This window comes from Oryx dammah, unplaced genomic scaffold (genome assembly GCF_014754425.2).
Source record: "Oryx dammah isolate SB20612 unplaced genomic scaffold, SCBI_Odam_1.1 HiC_scaffold_12, whole genome shotgun sequence".
NCBI lineage: Eukaryota > Metazoa > Chordata > Mammalia > Artiodactyla > Bovidae > Oryx > Oryx dammah.
The window spans coordinates 11,391,501-11,408,688 of record NW_024070196.1 but is presented as its reverse complement, the minus strand read 5'-3'; the positions used below and the strand labels follow the sequence as shown (position 1 = coordinate 11,408,688).

General features: G+C 37.5%; 1 protein-coding gene across 1 annotated transcript in view; it reads right to left on the bottom strand.

The window, feature by feature from the left end:
* TTC29 (tetratricopeptide repeat domain 29) overlaps positions 1-17,188 on the bottom strand; it is a 261,987-nt gene that overhangs the window by 173,351 nt on the left and 71,448 nt on the right. Inside the window, exons 7-8 of the mRNA XM_040250416.1 lie at positions 7,513-7,725; positions 353-438 (exon numbers count right to left, since the gene is read on the bottom strand). Of these exons, the coding sequence (XP_040106350.1) occupies positions 353-438; positions 7,513-7,725 (299 nt within the window). The remainder of the gene's footprint in view (positions 1-352; positions 439-7,512; positions 7,726-17,188) is intronic.

Sequence of the window (17,188 nt, the reverse complement as noted above, 5' to 3'; positions counted from 1 at the left end):
AGTCCACAACAATGGAATTCAATCTGTTCCTTATTAACCACCGTCTTGTCTAAAAAAAATGTCCCAAACCACAAGTTTATTATAATTTTTTTGCTGTATACTTTTTGCTGTAATTTAAATCCATTTCCTCTTGTCCTTGGTGCTATGGGAGTGGAGGGCCCCATTATTTGATATATTTAATTTCATCAGTAAAACCAATTGTTAATGCTTCTAGAATAGCTATTTTGCTTTAATCTCTATGAATAGGTACACTTACATCAGGCCCATCTCCTTCCTGTTGGCCTTATAACAACATACAATTAAACAAATAAAAATTAAAAGTAGCAGTGATGAAAAATTTCCTTGAACTTACTGCTAATGCTGTTTCATACTCTCCAGCAGCCAAGTGCGCTAAGCCCAAGTAATAGGAAGCCTCTCCTTCCATCTTTTTGTCATTTCCTAAAACAAAAATGTAGAAAAAATATTATGGTATTGAAGAACCTGGCTTATTACCACAGAGTCTCTGCTTTTCAAGACAGTGGAAAGTTATTATAACAAAGTATACAGATTTATATCAACAACCCCTGAAACCTAGCTGTGTACTGATCAAAAAGGCTGACATTAATATAATTTACCTGGGTCACAGATGTTAGAATAAGGTGTATTAGCAATATAATTATGATGAGTTTCCTCTGTGTACAAAATCCAGTCTTAGCATTTTGACATCCATATATGATTTCTGTATCAGTCACCCATGTAAGGGCTTCCCAGGTGGGGTTAGTGGTAAAGAACCTGCCTACCAATGCAGGAGACATGAGAGGCACGGGTTTGATCCGTGGGTTGGGAAGATCCCCTGGAGGAGGGCATGCAACCCACTCCAGTATTTTTGCTTGGAGAATCCCATCAACAGAGTAGTCTAGCAGTCCATAGGGTCGCCAAGAGTCAGACATGACGAGAGCAACTTAGTATGCATGCACCACCATGCAAAACCCACAGCCATTCACCATAGCTGTGACTATATACATGAAATAATTGATAAGGAGTATCAGCCTTACTTGGTGGACAAATACACATACACACACAGACTGGCATTCAGCTAAGTCTCCAATAAGGCAGATAATTAGCAAGTTAAGCAATTGTTGCGATGACTAGGTTTAGTTGGAAAGTTATTGCTTAAAACTTGGCTAAGAATGCCAGGGCTTCATTTCTTGGTATAAAGTTCCATGCATATTTTGAAATCCAAACACATTTTCCCTTGCTAGTGATTGGTAAATGCTTTTTGCCATCTTTTCAGAAGGAATTTAGCCTAATTTTTGTAGGATGTGCTTTATTCCAGGCATTATCAAATTTTTCTTCCCAAAATATGTCAACATGTAACATGTGCTTCAATAAGACATACATCACACTGTCTAAATAGATAATTTACTAACAGTTAATGTACAAAATTTACCATGTAAATCTACTTGCAAGAACCACAGCAGGTTCTTATTTTTAAAATAATACTATTCTCTTTTACTTTTGGAAGTTTTTTCCTTTTAATGTTACCTAACTCCTGCGTAATGCAAATGCTGATTTATCTACCCTCATTTTTTATCTTTGGAAAGTAAAGATCCTTAGATTTCTGCACTCTGCATTCCCACCATGATGGATTTCCACAGGAGCTAGCAATTCTCTGCTCAGCACTCACTGAATTACCTCTTGTGAAGCAATGGCTCAACTGGAAGACTGCAAGGAAACAGGACAGCAAATGCCACTGACAGTATATTTTTTCTTCTCTGACAATTTCATCAATTGCAGAGAATTATACCCTCAAGATCTCACTTCAGCAGAGCTGACGATGCTAGTGATTCAGTCTGGGAAATCTGAACTCATAATTCAGCTGGGTCCTCACTTTTTCTCTGCTATAGGCTTATGACTGCTGGGAACAAAGGCGGGACTAGGGAAGGAAAAGAAGAGGTAGAAGGAAGAGACTATGGTGGGAAGTTGCCTCTTCGATAATTAAAGGTTGATTACTTGAGACTTGTACTTGCTGTGTTAAATGGTGTAAAGCAGTGACAACTGCATGTTTGCATACAGGATCATTATTTGCATTAAACTTTATGTAAAAAGCAACCCAAAAAAGTAGAAAAAAAATCTATCCCTGTAGACAGAAAGATTTTGAAACAGCTAATTGAAATAGATCACACCAAATAATAGTAGGATTTAAGTATAAGAACTTCCTGTTTACTGAGATGAAGTTAAGATAAACTGAAAATAATAAAATAATGAAGGAAAACATATTACAGTTGAGTGACACACTCAACAGTGACATACAAAAAAAAGTATCAAAGATTATTTATATTGTGTTGTTTACCTGAGTGGGTTAAATTTATATTAGCCATGCTATCCAAGTCAATAATCATTTATCTTAAAGAAATTAATATGTTTTTATTTTCAAAACTAAATTGTTCATTCTTACACTAGTATGTTTACTAGAGAATCCAAAGAGGAAGTCATCCCAGGTGGAATAATGGACACAATGTTCTTGGGAGTAACTCAAATGTTTTCTTAAAATGTGCCCTAAACCTTCTTTTTGTTATTTGGCTAATACATATTCACTCATTCATTTATTCAGTGCTTATTTATTAGGACCATCCTATACAAGGTAGAAGGGGGCAACAGGGAACGAGGTGGTTGGATGGCATCACGGACTCAATGGACATGAGTCTGAGCAAACTCCAGGAGAGGGTGAAGGACAGGGAAGCCTGGCGTGCTGCAGTCCATGGGGTCGCAGAGTCAGACACAACTTAGTAACTGAAAACCAAATACCAGGCACAACTCTCAGCACTTGGAATCCATCAGTACATTAACCAGACAAATTCCCTGTCCTTGGCGAGTTTATATTTCAGAGAAATAAAAGAAAAAGACAGAAAATTGAAAATAAACATAATAAAGTATATGGTAAGTTTCAGGGTGATAAATATTTTAGGGGAAGAAATTAAGCAGGTTAAGGGGATTTGAGAATGCTAAGTAGGGGTACAAAGAAAAAAGCAAGTTTCAATATTAAATACAGTTGTCAGGGTAGTAGATATCACTGAGGAGATGGTATCCACAAGAAAATGAAATTAAAGATAACAGAAAAATTTGAGAAACTCACAACTATGTGGAAATTAAACACACTTCTAAATAATCATTGGATCAAAGAAGAAATTAAAAGGTAAACTAGAAAATACTTTGAGATGAATGAAAATGAAAATATAAAACCCCCAAACTTGTGGGATTCAGCTAAAGCAGAGCAGAGAGGGACATGTACAGCTATCAATGCCTGTTTTTTTTAAAAAAGGAAACATCTTTTCACTTTATAAAAGTAGAAAAAGAATAATTAAACTTAAAGCAAGCAGAAGGAAATAATATAGAGAGGAAATAAGTGAAATAGAGAGTAGAAAAAAAAGAGGTTCTCAACAAACCCAAAAGTTGGTTCATTGAAAAAGTCTACAAAATTGACAGACTTTTAGCTAGACTGAAAAAGGAAAAAAAGAATATCCTCAAATTGTGAAAATCAGGAATGAATGAGGGAAATCACCACAGTTCTTACAGAGATAAAAAAAATATTATAAAGGAATATTATGGACAATGGTATACCAACAAATTAGATACAGTTGATAAAATGGAAAAATAGAAAGACACATACTACTGAAACTGACTCAAGAAGAGATGGAAAATATGAATAGATTCACAATAAGTAAAGAACTTAAATTAGAAATCAAGCAGTTTCCACAAAAGAAGCCCAGCTAGCTTCAATGATGAAGTCTACTGAATATTAAAAATACAATCAACACCAGTTCTTCACAGACTCCTCCAAAAACTAAGAGAGAACACTTCCCAAATCATTCTATGAAGCCACTATTATTTTGACATCAAAAATACACCACAAGAAAAGAAAACTACAAGCCAACATCCATCATAAATATAGACAATTTCCAATATTTACTAGCAAAGCCAATCCAGGAGTTAAAGGAAAAGGATTAACCACCAGGATCGAGCTGGATTTATCCCAGGAATTTAGGGTTTATTCAACATGTGCAAATCAATCCATGTAATATACTATTTTTAATAGAAAGGACAAACCACATTTTCATCTCAATAGATGCAGAAAAAGACATTTCACAAAATTCAACCCTTTTTTATGATTAAAAATACCCTCAACAAATTCAGAATAGAGGGGAACTTCCTCAACGTGTTAAAAAAGGTATTTACAAAAACCCCCACAGCTAACATTAAACTCAATGGTGAAAGACTGATAGCTTTTGTCCTAAGATCAGGAAGAAGACAAAGATGGCCTCTGACACCAGCCCTCACATTTATGGTCAAATTAAACTTATCAACAGTCCCAAGACAAGACTGAGAAAGAAGAGCATTTTCAACAACTAGTACTGGGCAACTGGATACCCACACGTAAAACATGAAGTTGGACCCTTTTGACACACACACACACACACACACCCACACACACACCCTAAATACAGGACTTAGAACTATAAAACTCTTAGAATAATATATAGAAGTAAATCTGCATGACTTTGGATTAGTGAAAACCTTCATAGTCATGATATCAAAAGCACAAACAACAGAAGAAGGAATACATTACTTTGCGCTTTATCAAATTAAAAGCTTGGCCCTCAGTGGATACCATCAGAGAGGGAAAAGAAAACCCAGTGTTTTCAAATCACAAATCTGATGAAGGACTTGCTCGAGAATATTAGAGGATTCTTATAACTCAATAATAAAAAGAAAAATAACCCAATTAAAAATAGGCAAAGAAACTGAATACACATTTCTGCACAGAAGATATACAAATGGACAGTAAGCACACAAAGAGATGCTCAACATCATTAACCAACAGGGATAGGCAAAATAAATTCAGTGAGATATCACTTTATACCTACTAAAGATGCCTATAATAAAAAGACGAGCAACAAGTGCTGGTGAGGGGGTGGCTAAAGTGAAACCCTTTATACATTGTTGATGGGAATGTAAAACAATTTAGTGACTCGGGAAAACTCTTTGCCAGTTCCTGAATATTCACTGGAAGGGCCGATGATGAAGCTGAAGCTCCAGTACTTTGGCCAACTGATGCGAAGAGCTGACTCATTAGAAAAGGCCCTGATCCTGGGAAAGATTGAAGGCAGGAGGAGAAAGGGGAACGAGATGGTTGGATGGCATCACTGACTCAATGGACATTGAGTTTGAGCAAGCTCTGGGAGATGGTGAAAGACAGGGAAGCCTGGCGTGCTGCAGTCCAGGGGGTCACAAAGAGTCAGACATGACTGAGTGACTGAACAAGAACAACAACAATATGTTAAACATAGAGTTATATGACCCAGCAATTCCACAACTAGTTATATACCCTAAGGAACTGAAAACATGTACACAAATGTTCAGGGTAGCATTATTCATAACAGACAAAAGGTGGGAACAACATAAGTGTCCATCAACTGATGAATGGATAAAGAAAATGTGATAATAATCATATAATAGGGTATTATTTGGCCATAAATATGAATGAAGTAGTGATACATGTTACAAGAGGAATAAACTTTGAAAACATGATGCTAAGTGAAAGAAGCTAGACACAAAAGAACATACAGAGTGTAATTCCATCTGTGTGAACTATCCAGAAGAGGTCAATGCACAGAGACAGAAGATGAATGGTTACTAGGGGATAGGGAAGGACAGGTGTAGGGCACGACTTCTAGTGAGTATGGGGTTAGTGTTGATGTTTGTACAACTTTGTGAATTTATTAAAGACCAATGATGATTGAAATATGAAAATAATAGAATACTAGAGTCATGAGACCGCTGTATGGCTGTTGCTATACTTGTGCATTACACGAAGGCACCCTAACAAAGGAGCTGGTGCACTATGGATATCAGTCCTCTTCAAATACTATGTAATCCAATGTGGGAGGCAAGGCATGCAATCATCAGCTTGCTGCTTCAGGCTCCCTGACCAAAGCAGAAGGCAACAAGAAGGGCTGATTTGTTCCAGAGCATTTCAGCAGCTGTCAGAGCAAATACTGTGCCATCTTTTAACCTGTGTTCTTTCTTATATGAAAAATATGGGCACAAATATTTGTTGATTTCAAAAGACACTCAAAATTATTACAGCATAAGAAGTTGGTTTTCTCCTATTCTCTTTATCTGTCCTTTGGAAAGTGAGAGATACTTTCAGAAAGGAGGCTGCTCGGCAGGCTCTGACTGTTGGAAGAGACCTTAAGAACTTTGCTTTCTTTGTGAATTACCTTATGATTTAGCAAATGTGAACCTAAAGTGAAATACCTTTTCCTAACTGATAACATTAACTTACATTAAAATTATGCATAACTTTTCACATGACTAAAGTTAGCTGCTGAAATTGATCTAAGAGCTAACTATTTATGTCAGTGTTTACCCCTTTGGGGTAGGTACTCGATCACCATTCATTCAGAAGCAGTTCATTCAACGGGATACATCTTTCAATGTTATATTTATTTCAACTAATAATATTTTTAAAAAGTAACAGAGAGAATAAGCTAAATTTTTACTTTCACTCTTTAAAAAATTAAAATCAAACCCAGAAAAGCACTCCTGTTTACTCCAAATAAGCCATTTGTTACTGAGTAAACCAACTGATTAAATATAAACACAAGCTAATGAACTTTGGTTCAAGGGCATAACTTCCATCTTTTCCTCCTTCATGAAAGGGCTCTACTCTATTAATAAATTACTCTGAGGTAATTTATTTTACTTTGCATCTCACAAAGTAAAAGCTTATGAGTGTATGTTCCAAATTTTTCTTTATATTTTATACATATGCAAATGATACAGAATATCAAGCATGTGATCAGCTCTCACAAAAGCATTTTCACTACTGTGAGTGTGCATATGGATCACCTGGGGATCTTGCAAACCTGCAGATCCCGATGCAGTCAGGCTGGAGTGGGGCTGGAGATGCTGCGTTTCTTACAAGCTTCCAGATGATGCTGAGGCTGTCAGTCCAAAGGCCACACACTTTGACAGGCAAGGGTCTAAAATATATTAAACCTCATCTTCCTGTTATTCCTTACTTAATATCCATCATATATTTCCTATTACCTGACAAAAGGGAATTTACAAACAGTGAAAGGTCTCTCAGAATTTAAGAAATATATGACTTTAAGCATGCACATGTGTCCACACACATGTGCACACACACACACACACACACACATACACACACACCCTTAAGTTTTGCAAATGACCTTACCTTCTCATTATGGGTTTATTGGTTTATCACATTACTCCCAGAGGGTTGCAATTTTGGAGATAAAGCTTTCAAGAAACTAATGGATTTCTTGTTGTCAGCACTAAGGCCCCTCTGTTTTACAGTGAAACTTGAAAGTATATTGATGGCATTTGTCTCTGCATTTCATAGGAAATAATCACCCAAACACTTGACGGTTTTTACCTCCCTCTTGGGAGAAGCAGCGTCTGCCCATTAAAGGCAGCAGTGTGAGAGTGCTCTTTTCCACCCACCTTCTTTGGCTATTTCACAAGCTTTTATTAGAATTCTGATGGCCTGTTTGTATTCTTTATTTTCCAGCATTTTGTCTGAGAGTAATCTGTAGGTCCTCAGGAGACTCTCGCAGGCCAACAAGTTGAGAACACGGCCTGTCTCATCCTTCCATATCCGCCCTTGCGTCAATTGATGGAAGGCTTCATAATGCTCCGCAGCTTCCAGAAGCTGACCTGAGGAATAAAAGCCATTCATAAATACCAACCACAGACCAGAACGTAGCTTCAGATATTTTGAAGACTTCTTGTGCTTTACTATTCAAGTGGGGTGAAGGAGGGTGGAACCATGGATGCATTCAAGTCTTTCTAAGGCTGAAGAGGACTTCAGCTGATTGAAAGGAGCTACCTCAACATGGTTCTGAGATTCAGCACTGATTTTTTTAAAATTAATTTCTTTATTTTAATTGGAGGCTAATTACAATATTGTGGTGGCTTTTGCCATACATTGACATGAATCAGCCATTGGTGTACATGTGTCCCCGATCCTGAATCCCCCTCCCACCTCCCTCTGCATCCCATCTCTCAGGGTTGTCCCAGTGCACTGGCTTTGAGTGCCCTGTTTCATACACTGAACTTGGACTGGTGATCTATTTCACACATGGTAATACACATGTTTCAGTGCTCTTCTCTCAAATCATCCCACCCTCACCTTCTCCCACAGAGTCCAAAAGTCTTTGTATCTGTGTCTCTTTTGCTGTCTTGCATATATGGTCATCATTACCACCTTTCTAAATTCCATATATATGTGTTAATATACTGTATTGGTGCTTTTCTTTCTGACTTACTTCACTCTGTATAATAGGCTCCAGTTTCATCCACCTCATTAGAACTGATTCAAATGAGTTCTTTTTAATGGCTGAGTAATATTCCACTGTGTATATGTACCACAGCTTTCTTATCCACTTGTCTGCAGATGGACATCTAGGTTGCTTCCATGTCCTTCCTAGCTATTGTGAACTGTCGGCACTGATTTTGGATGGACAGTTGTTAAAGGGATATACTTGGGCTAGTAGAAATTAATGAGAATTGAATATGTTTAGAGATGGTGTGAATGTTAAGTAACAATTATTAACAAGAATCATATTAGCTAACATTTATTTACTCAACATGATGCATGCAAGGGATGGTTGCTATGTACTATATGTGCATTTCTCATTTAATCATCAAAACAGTCCTATGGAATATAGATTTGTTATGATTCCATTTTACAGAAGAAAAGAGTAAGGTTAAGAATTTTGCCCATGGGCTTCCTTGGTGGCTCAGTGGTTAAGAATTCACTTGCCAATGCAGGAGACACGAGTTTGATCCCTGACCCGGGAATACCTCACATGCCGTGCAGCAACTGAGTCTGTGGGCCACAACTATCGAGTCTGTGCTCTAGAGCCTGGGAATCACAACTGCTGAGCCCATGTGCCACAACTCCTGACGCGTGAACACCCTAGAGCTGTGTGCTCCACCGGAGAACCCAGCACAATGAGAACCCGAGCACCTCATCCAGAGGGTAGCCCCTGTTTGCTGCAACTAGAGAAAATCCCGTGCAGCTACAAAGACCCCGCACAGCTAAAAATAAATAAACAAATAAACAATCAATTTTAGAAAACGATTTCGCCCAAGATTGCATGGCCAGTGGCTTTGCAGATCTGGGCAGTCTGATTCCAGAGCCCATTGTTCTAAACCTCTCTGCTGTCCTGTTATCCCAGTAAAGCAGCAATTCTTCATTCTCAATAACTGAGGTATCTTGAAAGAGGGTGCATTTGCTACAGATTTCAAATATAAATATTATGGAGCTTTAAACTACTTCTCAAAGTTTGAACTTTTCAAGGAGACTTTGTATACTCTGCTTAATTTTAAATAATAACAACTGCCCTTCTGAATTATATTTTATAATATAGTTGAAAATATATCTTCTCAAAGCCAAAACTCTAACTTACAGTCCTTTGATTCCTTAAAATGTGAGCAAGCACATTTCTGGAAGTTTGTAGTTTGTAGTTCCCCACTATAGACTATATTTCACTTGTGAACTGACTTATAGAAATGTGCACAAAATCCTGTAGTAATATAGATACCACTGTTATAGTACTGGAATTACTTAACTGGAATGAACTGAAAAAGCACTTACATCTAGGCATTCCAATAATACTATTTAAGAGTAACGGTAGGCTCCAAGTAGACAGTCTGACCTTTTACCATTTCTGCTGTTTGCGTGCATGCACGCTAAGTCACTTCAGTCATGTTCGACTCTATGTGACCCACTGGATCATGGCTCACCAGGCTCCTCTGTCCAAGAGATTCTCCAAGCAAGACTACTGTAGTGGATTGCCATGCTCTCTTCTAGGGTATCTTCCCAACCCAGGGATTGAACTTCCATCTCTTACATCTACCCGCACTGGCAGGTAGGTTCTTTACCACTAGCACCACCTGGGAAGCCCTTCTGCTGTTTAGCCTCAGGCTAATTACTACCCTCTTTGTGCCCAAATTTAAGGCTTCTGCAAACAAGATTATAGTGTAACTATTCAAGGTGTTATTGTGAGAAATGAATTACTATGTGTTCAATATCTGATACAGAGTAGGTACTCAATAAACATAGCTACTGTTACCAGCTGGCATAGTGATAATATTTTTTAAAAATCCACAGGCCAAATGAAACATAACCACTATTTGTTTTTCTTTTAAGTACAACATATTCTTCCAACAAAATACGTAGTTGAGTCCTGATGAAAATATTATCACGACTGATTAGAGGACCCTATGTAGGACATATTAGGCTCAATTTCCTTAAATAAGATGCATGATAGAGGTGTTAACTAACCTTACAGTCAGAATCATTTTGCAACATGTAACTACATCAAATCAACACATTGTACACATTAAACCTATATAATATTATATGTCAATTACATCTCAATAAAGCTATAAAAATAATGGAAAAAAAAGATGCATTGCACAGTACAGGCTGAACACCCCCCTGCTATGACTATTGTGTATAATTTCTCCCTACTGACTCACTAGAAAAAACCCTGATGCTGGGAAATATTGAAGGCGGAAGAAGAGGGGACGACAGAGGATGAGATGGTTGGATGGCATCACCAACTCAATGGACATGAGTTTGAATAAACTCCAGGAGTTGGTGATGGAATGGACAAGAAAGCCTGGCGTGCTGCAGTCCATGAGGTCGCAAAGAGTTGGACAGGACTGAGCGACTGAACTGATTTTTGCATTGAATTAGTTATCAAAATAAATATCAAAATGCACATATAAAGAAATAGTATTTTCAAAGAAATATGACAGAGATATACAATCAGGAAATGATCTGTACAAAAATTCAGTAAAGACATGACTAGACTGAGCTCCTTGCAGAAGGAGGGTGTATCAGCAAAGAAACATGGGAGGGGGTGGCTTGTGATGCTGAGCTGTTTATAAACTTGTACTATGAAATTTTCACATGATAAAAGACTACAAAGCCATAAATATGATATTACAGAAGAATATTTGATTACATGGACAAGTGCTTATGATAAGTGAAAATACTGAAGATTATCAGAAAACATTTACAAAGCAGTATCAGTGTTATCTGGGTGATGAATGGTTTGTTTTCTGTTTTTCTTTCTGATTACTGGCATTTGCTACTGTTTCTTGCATCAAAACATGTTCAGTGTGTTAAAAGAAATATGTAATAGGAGCTATTTTAAAATAATGCCCAGTTCTTTTTCATTTTGATACAAATACTCATGGTTGAGGTTTCCTGTTCTGTCTTTACATCTAACTGACAAATTTTCTCTTACCTCCCACAAAAGCGGGCACAGTTTTTCACCTCTCTCCTGCAGCACCACTCAGCAGAAACACCTTTCTCCAAATACCCATGACTCTCATTTCTTTTTTAAAACTCGAATGGAGCATTGACATATATGTGTGTTATGTTTCCTCTGTTAACTATATTTCTGCCTGTAAAGTGTAGCTCTGTATTCCTGCAAAGATTGTATATGAAAGTTCTTTTTTTTTTCATCCAGCATCCATTTATTCATAAAGTATGGATACATATTTCTCTTTGGTCATGTAAATAGGGATGGATGGATACAGGGAACTGTGAGTAAACCAGAGAGTTCCAAAAAAAAAAATTGGGGACTATAAGGAGACCAAGAAGGGCCTGACAGCATCTGTGGTCACACACAGCAACCCTAGGGTCCAAAGGTGTGTTATACAATAACAGATTCACTAAGAATTCCAGAAGGAGAGCCAGGAGAGGAAGCTCTGGGTAACCCAACTAATTATAATGAGATGCAAATGATGCAAAATGATGTAGACAGTATATGAGAAGTGGTAACTGGGTCCAAGGTTTGATCCACATCAGGCAGAAAGGGGAAGTAAGGGAAGGGAGGGGGAAAGTGGGGAAAGGAGATGTTGAGGAAATGGGGAGGGGGATGAAGATGGGGAAGACAGGGAGAAAGTTGGGGACTGTGTCTCGGTATTCCAAACAACCCAGACTTCTCTCCTGGTTACTGATGTCATCAGATTTCCTGCACAGGCTGTCTATGCAGAAATGAAATGAGAGGTTCTTGGGACATTGGTTTCAGTTAGTTAGTATGGAAGGGGGCCTTGGAATGATTGAGAAATAGACTTTTCAGTTGAGTTTGATTTTTGGTTAAGCAGTGGGGACTAGTATCAGTATAGTGCCTAGCTGATAATTACTAGCCAAAGTTAAGCTCTTTTGTGCTTGAGTTCTGCTATTAGAAAGGAGCCTAGGCCAAGATACTCAGTAAAAGGTACAGACAACTACTGTTTTTCAAAGAGTGATGGCTGCTAGTCAAAAAAAGGTTTTTTCCCCTCATACATTATCCTAGTTAACCTTTTAAAACAACCTTTCAAACCTTCAAAAGGTGTCCTCTTTTTACACCAAAGGGGACACCAAGGCTCACAAACATTAAATGACTCAAATTGCTAAAAGATGATGTTTAAGATTTAAATCCAGGATCGCCAAACCACCCCTAGGGCTTGGTTCTACCATATCAGAACAAGTTAGAAAACTTAGATGGAGTAAGTCGGATTGTCTGGACATAAATCTCTCAAGTTAAAACAATGCTGGAGTTACGCAATGTGTTCCAGGTCTATAACTCTGTGCCCCTCTTCAGGTAGTCACAGGAACTTCCAACATGAGCAAACAGATACTACATACTGATGTGCTTCTCACTGCTCTTCCTGAGGGAATCTAACGTACAACCAGCTCTGCAGTCCGCATCTAAATTCTCTACTTTAACCTAAACTGGGAGGTGACATCCGTGGGCTGAGGGCACCTAGGATGTCACATACATAGTCCCAACCTGTGATCACATCCAGCTACTCGTGGCTTTATGTCTGCTTCCTCAACCACTCTGCTACAGAGGAGGTCCCGGGGGTTTCTGATCAGCCCTGTTTATTTATTTTTAAATTTTTATTGGAGCAGAGTTCATTTATAATGTTTCAGGTGTAAGGCACAGGAAATCAGTTATTCATATACATATATTCATTCTTTCTTAGATTCTCTTTCCATATAGGTTATTTTGAGCATTGAATTCCCTGTGCTATAACTTAATAGTAGGTACTCATTAGTTATTAGTTATCTATTTTATATATAGTAGTGATCAGCACTGTTTTAAACCGAGGTGCCTACTTAGAGGAAGAAGAGTTTTCCAGCCCTTCTTGAATGTAGGGAATCATTTCTAAAGTTATCCAGTGGCAAATAGGAGAGTAAGTAAGCCAGCAAGGATTTGATCCAAATAATCATAAGCATACAAATGACCTGGCTGTAATTTCTAAAGACTGGTCAGAATGTGAAAGTACGTATTATGATATGGTATAATATTTGATTTAAAAATATTAAAATGTCTATGAAGGGAGCATATGAATTTAAATAGGAAAATATTTTCCTTTAAGTGTGACTAACAATGTGATCATTTCCATCCAATTTATATTTCCAACAGTGAAAGAAAAGAAAGTGAAGTCGCTCAGTCGTGTCCGACTCTTTGCAACCCCATGGACTGAAGCCCGCGAGGCTCCTCCATCCATGAGATTCTCCAGGCAAGAGTACTGGAGTGAGTTGCCATTTCCTTCTCCATCCAACAGTGAACAGGACTTTAAAATTTTTTTACTTTATGAGTAAAGACTCATATTAATATCAATTAGATATTTATTAGGACATAATGCACCCTGTTCTTATCTAAAAATTCTAAATTTAATATACCTGAGAGAAATAATATAAAAAGTCTTCAATCCAGTGATTATTTTGACAAAGCTAAATGTAAATATAAATGGAGATCCTAAGTCAGGTTTTCAAGTTTGGCTCATGGCAGCCCTTTACAGCTTCTTCAGCATGCTCAGTGTGTCCGCCCTTTGTTACCAGATGAGCTTTAATATATCAGGGCCAGGCAAGATTCCCAGATCCCACCATCAATCTTGCTGAAGGACAAGTGTCTAGACAGGCATCCTTCTCTGGCATTTTCAGGCATTAACATTACTTTTCATTGAGAAAGAGGGCAGAGAGAAGAAAAACAATTAGAACAAGGTATCACAAAAGTAAAAGTTTACTGAAAACCAAAGAGAGGAGGATTCAGGCACATTCAGAGATGGTAAAGGCATCTTGAGGGGACATGAGCTTTATCTTCTTGCACCAGGAATTACTCATTACTATGAGTAACAAAGATCACAGGAGTAACTGTGATAAGGAAGATATGCCGTGTCTCATCACTAGGAGTGCCTGGTTCTACACCGGAACAAAAATCCAGAGCATCCACTCATATTTCAAGTTGATCAGGGAAGAAAATGGAGCCAAGATGTTTTGCGGGAGTGATTGGAGATGGCCTTCCATCAATAATCAATTTATCTCAAGAACATGAGATACTATCAGAAAACATATCACAGTGGGAGACACAGTATGAACAACTGCATACGAGAAGAATCCAGGCGTGCACAGAAGCAGGCTCAGTCCCAAGTGTTTCTTGGTTTTTCTGGTTTGTTTTTGCTTTTGTAAACAATTATACAACATCTACAGATGCTGTTTATATTTTTTCATCTAAAAGAAAGTGTACTCTTAAAATAAAACTACTACAAAGGAGTTCCCTTTACCCAAAGCCCACATAAACAAGAAATCCTCCCATTTATTTAAAAATACAAACAAAAACCTGGACAGTGTTGTAAACTGCAAAATGTTTGGTAGGATGTTAAGATAAACACTATGTAGAGAAAACAAGGTTTTATACATTTGGGTGTTACCCAAATTGCTGCTTACCCCTCTTTCCTGGCACAACATCTCTGAAAGTTTATAGATATTTGTTGTATGACAGCAGATGTCTAGAACAAATATTAAGCAAAGGAGAATGTATATGGTCTCTCCCATTTTAGTTTTTTTTTTTTTTAAAGTAGGAAGATTGACTAGATATTAACACAAATGGGTTTAAATGTGAAGCTGCCATAAAAGCAGGAACATAAATGTAATTCTCCCAGCCGCTATTTTGATGCACATTTTTGATTCCATGAATATTTTATGAAATGGCCCAAACTAAAGCCATATAACATTCCTGCATTACTGATGCTTGCGCCCGTAAGCTACGAACATTAGAGGCATGATTGAGTGCATTAAAATGAACTCATTCAGCAGTGCATTGATTACTCGAAGGGGGAGGGAAAAGAAAAAAAAAAAAAGAAGTTGCTCCACTTAAGAAAACAGTACACGAATCTAAAGTTTGCAATATAATAAAGGTGAGAGCAAGTTTGAAATAAAACAATATTTCATAAATAGGCTGTGACTCTGTCTAGACTTGACATTAATTAGGCAAGGTGTTAATTATGTCCAAAGATGGTTCAGGTAATTTCAAATGTCACAATCTCTAAGACGCCCAGGCTGGCCTGTTTTAGCTCCATGCATCAGCAATTCTGAAAGTAGCTAATTATTTCCTTTTCTATCAACTTGTACATTTGCCAGTAAAAATAATGCTACAGGAACAATTGCATGAGAATAATTTGACAGGCTCATAAGGCCTACTTCTTCAGCAGCCTTGGTGTAAGTCATAAGCATATTTAGTTGTAAATGGTGCACATTTGCTAAAGAATTTAAGGAAATATTCCACTTTGGCCTAAAACAACAACCTAAAGGAACAATAAAGCTTTATGTATCTTATATTACATTTTAATCTGAAGCTACTGGACATCTTTGGCAGTTGGTACTATTCTGTATGATGTAGGCATAAACTCTGCTAGAAGCAATATTGAACAGCAGCAAAAAGAGAAAAATGTTATTATTGCCTTTTTATTAAAACAAAAGACACTGCTGTCCATTTCAGTTTAACTGCATGAAAAATTTATATTATCTTTGGGTTTTAACATTCAATTATGATAATTATAACGGCATGATCCATGCTGAAATATTAAGGGTCTGTCATACTTCCCAACGGAAACTATCACTTTTAAGGATTTACCTCTTATCAGGGGAGATCTGTTCTGTGTTCTCACCCACTGCACACCAGTGCAAGATGGAATGTCAGAAAACAAAGATTTTTGTTTCTGAAACTCAAGAGCATCCCTAATAAACTGGGAAGACAATATGCCCGTAATTTTTGAGTAGCTTCTCTGGGATGTCTGGAGAAAATGTAAGGTGGTGATTCAGTCGGTAAAGAATCTGCCTGCAATGCAGGAGACCTGGGTTCAATCCGTGGGTTGGGAAGAAAAAAATCCCTGGAGAAGGAAATAGCAAGCCACTCCAGTATTTTTGCCTGGAGAATTCCATGGGCAGAGGAGCTTGGCAGGCTACAGTCCATGGGATCACAAAGTCAGACATGACTGTAGGAGTAACACTTTCAAGGTGCTATTTAAAAACTGGAATCCTTTCCTTATAATTTTAAGCAAAGATTTCAGATGGAAGCTGTAGGTGTGCTACCATGCCTCTTTTAAAGAATACAGGTCACTAAACCAAGACAATGAAAATAGGTCCCAGGAAGACAGGAAGGAAGGCATGGGAGAAATTCACCAAAGCTTTTATCACTGATGTTGGCAATGCTGGTGAGTTAATTTTTAAATTCCAAAAAATTTTCCAGGACTTCTGAAATATTCTGGAGGAACTGTTATCAACTGCTGTTGTTTGTGATTTTAGATAGCTGAATTGTGGTCAGTGCTGGACATGGTGCACAAACTTATAATACACTAATTATTATGCTCAGATGGTACTTTCTATCCAAGTGTTATAATTTCTAAGGATTAAGCATTAGGTAGCTTTGCTCTTAAATGTTCACACTTGGAAGTACTGAAATCTCTCCAATAATTTTTTAAAGGGTAAACCACTTGTATGCTGTATAAACAACAGGAAATTAATACTAGCCATTAAAAAGCCTATAGAGTTTTCTACCTCATCTTAAAATCGTAAGTAAAAAGTGTTGACAAACATAAAAGTCTAAGGAGAAATACAATCAATATTGACATTAGATCAACTAATGAATTATTTTGCTCTGGACTTGATCAATCACGTAATTCTTACTTGAATTACAGATTGCTCATGATTTTAAATAAACCACGTCTGATGACATGGTTATATGAGCCAAGAGAAAGGTGGGGAGTGTAGATGCTGAAGTATCACTATTGATTTCCCTATGGGAGATGAGGGGAATGAGGAGGATTT